The sequence below is a fragment of the Anastrepha obliqua genome, chromosome 2, assembly GCF_027943255.1.
Source record: "Anastrepha obliqua isolate idAnaObli1 chromosome 2, idAnaObli1_1.0, whole genome shotgun sequence".
In the NCBI taxonomy this organism is placed as follows: domain Eukaryota; kingdom Metazoa; phylum Arthropoda; class Insecta; order Diptera; family Tephritidae; genus Anastrepha; species Anastrepha obliqua.
In genome coordinates, this window is record NC_072893.1 from 24,420,085 (window position 1) to 24,432,612 (window position 12,528).

The 12,528-nt window shown below is 39.0% G+C and overlaps 1 protein-coding gene across 1 annotated transcript in view; it reads left to right on the forward strand.

Moving 5' to 3' along the window:
• The first annotated feature begins 4,025 nt into the window (after positions 1-4,025).
• The window catches only part of LOC129237246 (glutamate receptor-interacting protein 2), a 113,474-nt gene continuing 104,971 nt past the window's right edge, over positions 4,026-12,528 (forward strand). The window contains exon 1 of the mRNA XM_054871839.1: positions 4,026-4,161. Coding sequence (XP_054727814.1) covers positions 4,035-4,161 — 127 coding nt within the window. The 5' untranslated portion in view covers positions 4,026-4,034. The remainder of the gene's footprint in view (positions 4,162-12,528) is intronic.

The following is a 12,528-nucleotide window of genomic DNA, read 5'->3' on the forward strand; positions in this document are numbered from 1 at the left end:
CTATCAAAAGTGGCATTATTAAACGCCCCCTCTATGTCTAAAAATATGCCCATAGCGTAGTCCCTACTGTCGATGGCCAGCTCTACCCTAGCAACAAGGTTTTTCAGTGCCAACTCGCAGGATTTTCCACTTTGATAGGCATGCTGAAATGCAGACAGAGGATGAGACTTCAGCGGCTTCTGACGCACTCGCAATTCCACCAGTCGATTGAGACTTTTCAGCATGAAAGAAGTCATGCTGATGGGTCTAAAGCTTTTGGGGCTGGTGTCATCATCTCTTCCAATCTTAAGGACGAAGGCGACCCTCACCATCCTCTAAGAGCATAGTATAGAGGCCGTGCCATTCATGCAGTAAAGATTTTCTTCAAGGCTGCTGTCACGGTCTCTGCGACTTTCTTCAGCATGTCAGGATATATGCCATCTGGTCCGGGTGACTTGTAGCCGCCAAAAGATTTGATGGCAAATCGAATTCCGGCCTCATTCACCACAGATTTAGCAACGTACCTTTGCATAAGGGCTGTTGCCGGCCGGCGTTTATCTGATTACCTGGAAAGTAGGATTCCGTCAGCAAGCTGAGTGTCTCACTTTGCCTCACCGTGAAGGAGCCATCAGATTTTCGAAGTGACCCCAGCTTTGCAGTTGGGTCCCTTTGCAAAATCCTTACCAATTTCGTCGTGTCACTCAGAGATTCAATACCGCTGCAGAATTCCCTATAAGAATCTCTTTTCGATTCCCGAATAAGCCTCTTGTATCTCTTCTGAATATCATGGTATCGCTTCCAGTACCCAGCAAGTACCCCGTCCATTGCATTTGAAGCTGCCCCAGATTGTATGCTGGACATTAGCATGGCAATATAGAACAAGGCCCAGATTGCGCCGCTCACAGAATCTTACGGAACTGGTACCCTTCCCAGGTGGTGGCTCTTCCAGAGCATCGTAAGGAAAATAAGCAGATGCAATCACAAACTTTGACCATCCGCGTCTACCCCTATAACACACCTCAGCCGATACCAGGTGCTGACAACAGAATTGCTCAAGACCCGTCACAGTGAGATGAGATGATACTATAAGACCGCTCCTAGGTCTATTCGAACTCCTGTCATATAATACCGTGGCCCCTTTCAACGTGCTAAAGCCACAGAGGCGGCCCCTGAAACCCCAGGGTTCTTGCGCTGTTGTTATGCTGGGTAATGTGTGTAGCTGGGTAAGTCTTCTACTTAGTAGTGCGGTAACGGCTTAGAGATAAGGTAAGACTAGCATCTTTAAGTGCCTCTTAGCCTGCACTAGAAAATCTGAAGGTGCATTGGGGATACGATTTTCACTATGTGGGGGTATGATCGTGATAGCGGGAATTATAGTATTTGCCAAGTCATCATTTGAGTCCTTCAGAAATTTTATTTATCATCCAGCAAATTTTACTTGTTTAAGTATAGTCTTATAATGGAACCGTAGAGCTAAAATTGTAAAATTTGATACATTCTTCAATACCTCTACAACCAAAGTGGGAATTCGGAGGAAGTCCAAACTATCTGAAAAGGGATTTGCTGCGTTTTTAGTGGACTCGTAAAGGAATCTTGCACTATTAACACCTTTTATCGGACGAAATACGCAATTTGAACCTCTACTAGCAAAAAATGCCCGATTTGAAGTGAGCTATCGATTAAAATTGAAGAGGAATAGGAAGAGTATTAGGTTCCATCGAGACAATGCTACGAACACATCTTTAAAGGCGCACCAAGAACTGCGAGAGTTTGCGTGGGAGGTTATAACGCATTCAACGTATAGTCCACATGATGCTAGATCTCAGAGAGGGTAACGAAATGGCTTTAAAAAAGATTTGTAAAAATGAGCTGGTCAAAAAGAGCTCATAATTTGCAATTTGCAATTTTTTTAATATCTCTCAGCTGTTTTCTAAGTGGTGAAAGTAAAAATGCAGAATGTGAGTGAATTGCGTTAAACTAGTTGTGTTGGGTTACATTTCGTTTAATCTCTATAAGTCAATGTGGTATTCATAGAGAGTAGCCGGAATTAATTAAAACAGAGGAAATTCATTGCAATCGCTCCAACCAATGACAATGTCAATTAAATGAAGACCATTTACTGTTTACAAATAGACTAGTCCAGCACTGGCCTTGAGATACTAAACGATATACACCATTGTTCACATGGTTTATATGTATACACCCAACGGCAGTGTTCACATTGTTTACATAAACTTATTCAGCCACACTCAACATGTTGCGGAGAAATGTTGCTGATGAGTACAGCTGTTGGGCATTTCCTGCGCAACACACACGCACATCGCAATTGCTCTCACTCCTCTCTCTTGAGCACCATATAGAAGCAAAGGCAGCTACAAAAGCGCTGCGATGCTGGCAGCATGCCATGAGAAACTGCCGAACACAAGCAGACAACAATGTGAACAGTTGCCGGCATTCATCAACAACAGATGATGAAAGCAGAGGACTTTTTTCTCTCACATAACTTGCAATGCACAGCGCAGCTGACGTTGACGTCGCAGCTAAAGCTTACTGCAACGCCATGCGAGTACAATATAACGCAGCAACAGTTGGGAAATTGCGGCGCAGCGCGAGAGCGCTTTGGCAACGGGTGGTGGGTGCGTGTGCCGCATGGACGTGTGGCTGCGTCGCTACAGCTCTACGACGGTAAGCGCTGCAGCACAGATTCATTCTGAAGTTGCGTCTCTTGTTGAACGGTCGAGTTTGTGGTTGCGATAATTTTTTGTTTCTTATTCAACGCGTGAGTTGATGGTCAATTTGAAGTGCAGTGCAATGAGATTTGTGTACTTTGTGAATATTTGAATACATTGGAGAATAAAGAAGAGAAATATACTTACTTATGTACATATGGCCGAAAATTGTTAAGCGCAAGTGTGTGTGCGTTTCATGATTTTGTTTAAGAATTGCAATTTTGCAGCACCATTTCTCATAGATTGACATTACGTGCTGCGTGCATGTGTGTGTGCGAGTGTGCGTATTATAAAATTGCCACAAAACTTGGCAATATTCGAATCTCATTTAACGTCCAAAATAGTAAATCGTCGAAATACATAAATACATACAAACATACATAAATGCAAAGTAAATAATCGTGAAGTGTCTACGTTCGAGTGTTTTCGCATTTGAGGAAACTGTGCGCCGCGCGTTCATTTTTCATTTTTCATTTTTGAGTTTTGAGTTTTCAGTATTCAGTTTTCCACTTTCAACTATGTTGCTCCTGCTGTCAACGTTATTGCTGTGTTTTCTTCTATAATTGCTGTTTTGGCTACGCAATTCTCCACTACATTTATTTTACTTACACACACATACATACATACATACTTGTGTGTGTGTGTATGTGTGCGTGTGTACGTATGCAGGTATGCTTATAAAGTAGTGATGTTGTTTCTGTTGGAGTGATTTCAATTTAGAGGTCTGCGTGCGCGCTTTATCGCCGCGTTCGTGCCGCGTTCCTGCCGCGCCCCACCGCCCATTCGCGCATTCACCCAACTGCCAAGCAGACTTTTCGCCGTTTAAGTTTAAAAATAGTTTTCGAATACTCAGTCGAATAGGCACGAGCCAAGGGGAAAATCTGGTGAAAAGTCGCATGAAGAAGAAGAACACGAAACGAGAAAAGTACTTTATGCCTTCAAATTTTTCGATTCTTCAACTTGGTTTCTACACATTTTTTTTCTTTATTTTTTTACTGTTAAATTTTGTCAACGGGTACGTGTCTTGGCGTCTTTGAGGCGCACGGCAAAAACAATTTTTTTGTTTGTTCATTTTCTTCGTCTTGTGTTTGATTTGTTTTTGTTGGTTTTTAGATTTCCCCCTCTGCGTGTTCGCACAACTGTGAAATTTCAAATCAATTCCGAAATAATATTTTAACAAAAAAGCACGTCTGAAAACAAAGTTTTTTGAATTTGTGTGCTCAGTGATACCCGAAGCGCAATGTTCGTAGTGCATTGAGTGTTGTTGTTTTTGCTGGATTGGATTTGCGCGAAACAAAAAAAAAAAAAAAATAAAACACAAACAAAATGAAGCTTTGGAAGGCGAAAAAACCGATTAGCTGCGTGCCCGGCAAATCGGCGGCACTGAAAAATGAGGATAAAGTAGATAACGGCAATAACGCTGGTGGCATACCGTTAACTCCAATTGTTTCAGGTGAGTTCCTAATGTAGTCTATAGTCCTAATTAAGATTTATGTAAGATTTTATTTAATTTCTCAACCTCTTAAAACCCAGGGTGCACAAAAAGTCTTGAATTTAAGTACAAGAGGAAATCCAAAGTAAACAATACTGAGCTAAAATAGAAACGACAAGAGCTTTGTTCTGATAACTTCGAGTTTATTTATTCAAAATAGTCCCCTCTGGCCTCCTCTGACACTATTTTGCGCGATCTAAAAGCTTTTCGAAAGAGTGTTTCAGGCCATTAACCGGAATCTTTTGGATGGTCTCCACCGACGCAAAATGTTTTCCTTTCATGGCCAAAGGCAATTTTCCGAATAGGTAGAAGTCACAGGGAGCCATATCAGGTGAATACGGTGAGTGATTGATGGTTAAAATGCGATTTCTAGTCAAAAAATCAGTCACAAGAGAGGATCGATGAGATGGTACATTGTCATGCAATAAGCGCCAGCTTCCTCCGTCGCGGTATTCAGAGCGAATTCGACGAATGCGATGCAACAAACGCTTCAAAATGCCAAGATAGAAAATCGCATTGCCGGTTTGTTCCATTGGCGCGAACTCCTTGCGGCTGATTCCCTTGGAATCGCAAAGACAAATGAGCATCGACTTGCGTTTTGACTTCTCAAAACGCGATTTTTTGGTTGGTGGCTCGTCTGGGGCCTTCCATTCGGCACTTTGACGCTTAGTTTCAGGTTCATGTTGGAGACACCACGTTTCATCACCAGTTACAATCACGCGTCTTTTCGCGCCTCTTTAATGAAGTCTTTCGAATGTTGAATTCTGAGCAATTTTTGGTCCTCAGTTAACTTGTGCGGAATGAAACGTGCATAGAACTTTCGTAAGCCCAAATAATCAGTTAAAATGCGATAAATCGATGTTTTGGAGATATTCAACTCCGATTCCATGAACTTCAACGATGATTTCGGTTTATTTTTGATAAATGTACGAACAATTTCGATGGAGTTTTCGGTGATTACTGATTTTGGGCAAACATACGGGCCTTTCATTGTCATTTATGTCCTCACAACCATCTCTGAAACGTTTAATCATTCATGAATCCTGGTACGAGATAGACAATCATCGCCATAAACTTTTTTCATCAATTCAAATGTTTCGGTAAACGTTTTACCGATTTTAAAACAAAATTTGATATTAGCTCTTTGTTCGAAACTCAATTTCATACCAATGGCACAAACATACTGGCACTTAAAAACAAAATTCGATATTAGTTCTTCGTTCGAAACTCATTTTTGTGCCTATGACACAAACATACTAACACTGTAGACGTAATAACTTCGCTTCCACTGAACCGAATGTCACTAAGCTTTCACTGGAAGTCAGCTAGGGATGTAACTCCGAACGCACTAACTTACTAAAAAGATGGCGCTATCAAAAAACGTTCATATGACGCCAGTGTTGTTTATTTTGGACTTCACCTTGTTAAAGTACACCAAGCAACTTATCTAACCGCACCCTTGAATGCAATGGCGTTAACTCGTAGTCCAAGGGATCTCCAAAATATTACGAGCCTTCGCGATTTTCGTGGCAGCGGAATTCCGAGTTATAAAGTGCTTTTTCTTTCAAAACCAGAAAACCAAAAGCAAAAATCACTATTAAAAATGATTTACGATTTTTTTAATATTTCGTCAATTACGAATTAAAAAGCATTTTTGTCAGACAGGAACGACTAGAAATGAATTAATGAAGTCATCCGGTGTGAAAAAGTACGAGTTATAGAGAGGACCAAATTATAGTCCTGTCATAGGTTCTGTTACAAGTTAAGTCCGTTATAGATATGAAATTATAATACTTTTTCAATGAAGTTAGTTTTATGTAATCATGTAAATATTAAAAAAAAAAATTAGTTTTCATTCGAAATGGTCATCATTCTATACAAGCCTTCAAACAATTGGGTGGAGCTGGGTTCAAAAAGACGCTGCGTAATAGAATTCTATAAACTGGCTCGAGTAGCAGATAATGAGTCCTGCTGGGAAGAGTACGATTATAATGATCTACAACGAACATGCAAGAAATAGGTGCAGGAGAGTCATGGAAAGACTTCTGTGGCAATATAGGAAGCACAAACGAAGCGGCTAAGCTCAGGAAACTGTTATCAAAACACCCGACTATGCCCAACTTAATACCACAACAAGATCTAGTTAGTACGCATTTTCCAGGATGCCAAGACTACCTAGGACCGGAGCCTGTTAGAAATAACATTAAGACATTATCACAACGCAAAAAATAGAGGGGGCAATAAGCACTTTTGACCCATTTAAATTACCGGGTTTAGACGGAAGTTTTCCAGCCATGCTCCAAAGGGTGGGCAATCTGTTGGTACTATAGCTAAAAGCGATATACACAGGATGCCTGAGGTTTAACTATGTGCCAGTACTCTGGAGAGAAGCAAGGGTGTGTTTATACCGAAGCAGGTAAAAGCAGCCCTATTCTCTCAAAGGAATATATGCCAATCAGTTTGACCTCAGTTCTTCTAAAAGCACTTGAGAAAATCCTCGCCACCCACATCAGAGAAAATAGGATGTCAGGCTTCATGTCTAAGGCACAAGACGTATATACTAAAGGCAGATCCACAGAGATTGCGTTACACTCACTAGTGTAAGTTATAGAGAAAGTTCTAGAGTACAATGAATACGTTTTAGGAGTATTTATAGACATTAGTGGCGTATTCAACAATGTATCGAGAGAAGCCATTTTAAGGGGCGTAAATACAATGAATACAGAACCCGCTGTTTACTTATGGATAAAGAACCTGTTTGTTTGTAGAATAATACGTGCGGAATGGAACGAAGCTAAACTCACTAAACTAGCATGTGACGGTACGCCACAAGGTGGCGTTCTCTCGCCACTTCTCGGGTTACTCGCAGCTAATGAGCTATTAACGAAATCTGAAGGCACGGCATCTAAACTAATAGCATGTGCAGATTACATAGCCATAGTGGTAACATGCAAATACCTAGATACCGGGAGCGACATAATGAATAATACACTCGCAGCAGTCCATCAATGGGCAACTGAGACAGGCTTGGGGATAAACGGCGATAAAACGGATATGACATTTTTTACTAGAGGGTACAAGATCCCGAATTCGCATCCCCCGGAGCTAAACGGCATAGAACTGGCTCTTAAATACCACGCAAAGTACCTTGGAGTAATTTTGGATTGCAACTATCATAGAAGCACAATATATTGGAGAGAAAGAAAATGGCCAATAACACACTATATGCATGTAAAAGAATGCTGGGAGTTACATGGAGTCTATCTCCTTCAATAATGTATTGGTGCTACTCAGCTGTAGTAAAGCCAATGTCTATGGTGCTCTAATGTGGTGAGAAAAATATCTATGTGATGGCTTTCAGCCAACCAGGTCAACCTAACCTAACGTCGTTGCTCGAACCAAAGATCGTTTGAGACTCTCTGTGAGCTCTTCGGCGGTCCTTGTTCTCCAATTCTGACCCCAAATTGTAGTAGTCCAATGGATTTAGATCATGTTTAGGGAAATTAATGTATCGGCCAGATCCATGTCAAAACTAATTAGAGATGATGTCCACACTAAAGCCTCCCGTCGCTCAACTGGTCATCTTTCGACAACGCGCTTGAAGAAAACTAGACTTGACAGATGCAAGCAGCTTCATCGTTGGCACGCGGTCAGTGGCCATGAAAATATTCTTTTCACAGATGAGAAAATTTTCACAGTTAAAGAAGTTTTTAATAAGCAAAACGACAAAATATATGCTAAAACTTCTAAGGATGCAAAAAATGTTGTTTCATCCAACCTCCGTAATGATTTGGTGGAGAGTGTCTCAAAAAGGCGTTACATCCCTTCATTTCACGCGAAATAGGGGTAAGATCGGGAGAAAAATTTACAACGAGGATGAGTAGGATGTCTTAGAAGGCGTGGTGAAGAGGTTGAGTAGTATTCTCTTCAATGGAGAGCGTTGGATCTTCCAGCAAGATTCCGCTCCAGCCCCTAAAGCAAAAACCACATAGCAGTAACTAAAAAACAATATTCCTGGCTTCTTAGCCGTAGAAGATTGGACGACTGGAAGTCCAGATCGGAATCCATTGGACTACCATTTGGGGTCAGAAGTGGAGACCAGGAACAGTCGAAGAGCTCACAGAAATTTGGAGAGCCTCAAACAATCTTTGGTTCGAGCAGCGACGTTAATATCCATGGAAACCGTGCGTAGCGCAATAACTGAATGGCCTAATCGTTTGAAGAGTGGTGTAGAAGCAAATGATGACCATTTCGAATTCTTCAAAAAAATTTTTCTTTAATATTTACCATTAAATAAAACTGACTTCATTACAAAAAGTATTATAATTTCATACCTATAACGGACTTAACTTGTAACAGAACTTGTGGCAGGACTAAGTATAGCGACGCTTCGACCAATTTGCAAAATGTCATAATAGCCGAGTGCGGATGCTGGCGCTTGATTAGAGCACCATTTTGCACTGAAAAATAAAAAACTCTGAGAGAGAGGCGTTTTTCACAAATGACAGAAAGAAATGTTTTACCTATAAATTTTGAATTGAAAAATTTAATTTTTAAAAAATTTGTTTTTAAAATGAAATATCTTCAGCTCTTTATAACATTTTTATGGTAATTCATTTTTTTTTAGTTTTTTAAGAAAAATATAAATTTTATGTTTTAAAAAACAATTTTTAGGGGGGAGCCTGGTTTATGAGGTCTAAAAATTGCATCTCTTTGCGATTTTTTTTTAAGGAAAAAATTAATTTAGCACTGCAAAGTTTTTTCTATCTTTTAATGAACATTTAAAAAGTACAAAAAATTTGTGTACTGGTTAAAATAAGTTGAAAAAAATGTTTAACATAGAAATTAGTAGAGCGCTGCAACGCTGGAGTTTCCAACTGGCGTACAAGATACAGCTCGTAATTATTATCTAAAGCAAAAAATTCAAATGGATTTCTAATTATCATGATTTATTATTCTAGATGAACTAAGAAAACTGAGAGAAATTCCAAAATTTCAACTTTTTGGAGGTTTTAAAGAAAAAAATGCCTTTCTATAAAAAAAAATTCACTTCAACTTAGTATAAAAATCTTGAAAATTTTTTTTTAATATATCTATTTTGTTAGTTCAAATAGAAGAGAATTTAATACTGAAGGCAACAAGCAAGTTTTTTTTCATTCATGTACGCCAATTCAAAGAAATCATAAAAACGAAAAGTCGAGAAAAGAAGATAAAGTTTGTGCTATAGCTGTCCGGTCACAGCGTAACTACCTAACGCTCGCCTATCTTTGGCCTTGTATCTACGGAAATATTGAGAATTAGGCTCTGTAACTTTGTGTGAATATTCTGAAATATATTATGAATCGCTTAAAACGAAAAAAAAATTTACTTTTTTGACCTTATAAACCAGGCTCCCCCCTTAAGAAAATTATAAGTTTTATCCAATTTTTTTGCCTGTAAAATTTTTCCAAAAGAATTTAATTTTTCAGAAAAAAAATTTTTCCAAAAAAAAAATTAAATTTTTCAGAAAAAAAATTTTTTCCAAAAGAATTTCATTTTTCAGAAAAAAAAAATTTTCCAAAATTTTATTTTTCAGAAAAAAAAATTCCTTAAATTTTATGCTTTTGTTAAAAAACCAAAACAAAAAAAGTGATCATTAATGTGTTGTAAAGAACCGAAGATATTTCATAAAAAAAAAAAAAATTACCAAAACTCTCTCTCCCATTGAATAAATCTCAAAATTATAATATAACATTTTTTCCCAAATCCTTCAGTTTCCTTTTTATTATGCTCAAGTTTACAAATAAACAAATTTTCATAAAAATGTACGACAACGTGCAAAATACTTGGATCCCTTGACATGGTAAATGCACACCTGCACCTTCGCCGCCAGTGTTCCTAATCGATTAGAGAGTCTTTTGTACTCACAAAGTTTGCACTCACAAGGGGCATTTAAATCGATATAAGCAACTCTTCAACTTAAGATAACCTTTTCGTGCCATTGTGACTTCAGCGATTTTCAATCGCAATGGTGAATGGTGTAGAGATTTAATTTATCTTGTAATTACAAATACAATGTTTTGTTAAGTCGGCGAAAATGACAAATGTGTAACTGCCTCTTTTTAAAGTACATTGAACCTGGTCAGAACAAATTCACGCTCTAGCGCCTTTAAAAAAAATTGTTTTTTTTTTTTTTTTGAATTTTACTCCCCCTCAACAAGTCAGTTTGTAATCCAATACCAGAAACTAAATGCACATTGATCGCAATATGTACAACACACATACACACGTACATATGTGTGGAAGTGCACAACTCAAAAACCCTTTGTCAATAGTGAGCGTAGAATGTAATCATAAATCAAAATCCACCCAGCCTAATACACGCACACACATCACACACCTTTCAACGGCTTTCGTTTATTTGTTTTGATTTGACTGCGAGCGGGTAAAATTTCACTGACGCCCCCAGAAGCATAGTTTTGAGTGGCATGTGTATTTACATATGTACGTACAGGCACACACACACACGGGAGAAAGTGCGCGCGTGTGTAATGTAATTATGCATTTTTGTTGCACTTCAAATTATGCCACTTCCCGCTATGTAACTATGTGTGCCTGTCCTTGCCATAGTTGTCGCTTATTTGAGTTCACAGTTGTCATTCATCGAGTGGCATATGTAAACAAGTGACATCTGGCCTTTTCCACTAACCATTTCAATAACTATTATCACTCACGCGCTCATTTGCTCTCTTCTGCGTCCTTATCTACCAGTTATGTGCCCGAATATACTTTTTTATCGCATGCGATATTTTCCGCTGTAAACGAGATCGCATTCGGCTTTGACTCTGCATTGTTGCTATTTATTGTACTTAGAAGTTAAATCGATCGCTTACTTTGAGTGCACTATGATGCTTTCCGCTTCAGTTGCGATTTCATTGCGTGCCTGTGTGTGTGTGTGTGCATACGCATTAGGGCGCTTGACCAAAAACAGTTGAGGAATTGTAAAATTTATTATACATTTAGATTTGCGTCAAAATATTTTCCAAAAAAAATAACATGAAATAAAAAAAGAGTTTAAGCCTAAAATGCCTATATAAAAATATTTACATACAGGGTGCGCCATCTTTTATGTCGGTATGAAAACATTGAATAACTTTGAAAAAAAAAACTTATTTGTGTCAGTGAGGCATTTGGTTTGGTTATTTACAATTTGTCAAAACTATTTTTTGAATCCAATATCAATCAAGTGGCCACCTTTATTAGCAATTACAAACTGCGATCTTTTTTCTGCGTTTGTCATCACCTTGTCAAGCATTTCAGGTTTTACAGCGTCGCTTTCGGCACGAATGTCTACCTTAAGCTGGTCAATCGTCAGCGGCTTGTTGGCGTAAATCTTACTTTTCAGATAACCCCACAAAAAGAAGTCCGGGGGGTTAAGTCAGGTTATCTGGGGGGCCAGTCGATGTCGCTTCTTTTTGACACTAAACGTTCCGGGAATTTTCGTTGCAGAAATTCAATTGTTGCATTCCCAGTGCTGCATCTTGTTGAAACCAGTAACCGTCTAAACCTTTCTCACGCATTTGCGGGCAGACATAATGAGCCAACATCCATCGATATCGGTTTCCATCGACTGTTTCGTTTTTTCGAATGACCCAATGATGGTTTCGTTGCAAATGCCGGCCCAAACAGTTACTTTCCGGTCATGCAATGACCTTTCATGGATCTCGTGTGGATTCTCAGTTCCCCAAATGCGGCAATTTTCTTTATTCACGATGTCAGAGAGGTTAAAATGTGCCTCGTCAGTTAGTAAAATTTACTTCCAAAAATTCGGTTCAGTGTCAACCATTCGAGCGACTGTTTGGCCGTATTCTAAGCGACGTGAATGGTCTGTCGGCAATATTCTTTGTGTCAATTGCATTTTATATGAAACCAAATTTAAATCATCTTTAAAATGCGCCGCATTGTGGTTTCACCGACGCCAAAATGCTGGGCGCGACGAAAATACGACACTATTGGCTCCGGGGCAACGCTCCCCCTCACTGCTTCAACAAGTTCTTTGGATCGTCTTGGTCGTTGATGAACGGCATGTTGACGATACCCTACTGTCTCGTGCTTAAAAACATTCGACACCAAACGACGAATAATATTGTCAGACGGTGCCTGTTTGCCGCGATACTTTTTGCGATATGCGCGTTGAGTTAGAACAATAGAAGGACTATTTTCGACATGAAAGATGGCGCACCCTGTATTTTTGAAAGTAATCAAAATAAGGAGATTCTCGATTTTATTTTTGATTTTTTTGCATTTTGAAAAATAGGTTTAAAGAAAACCTGAATAGCTCAGATGAAT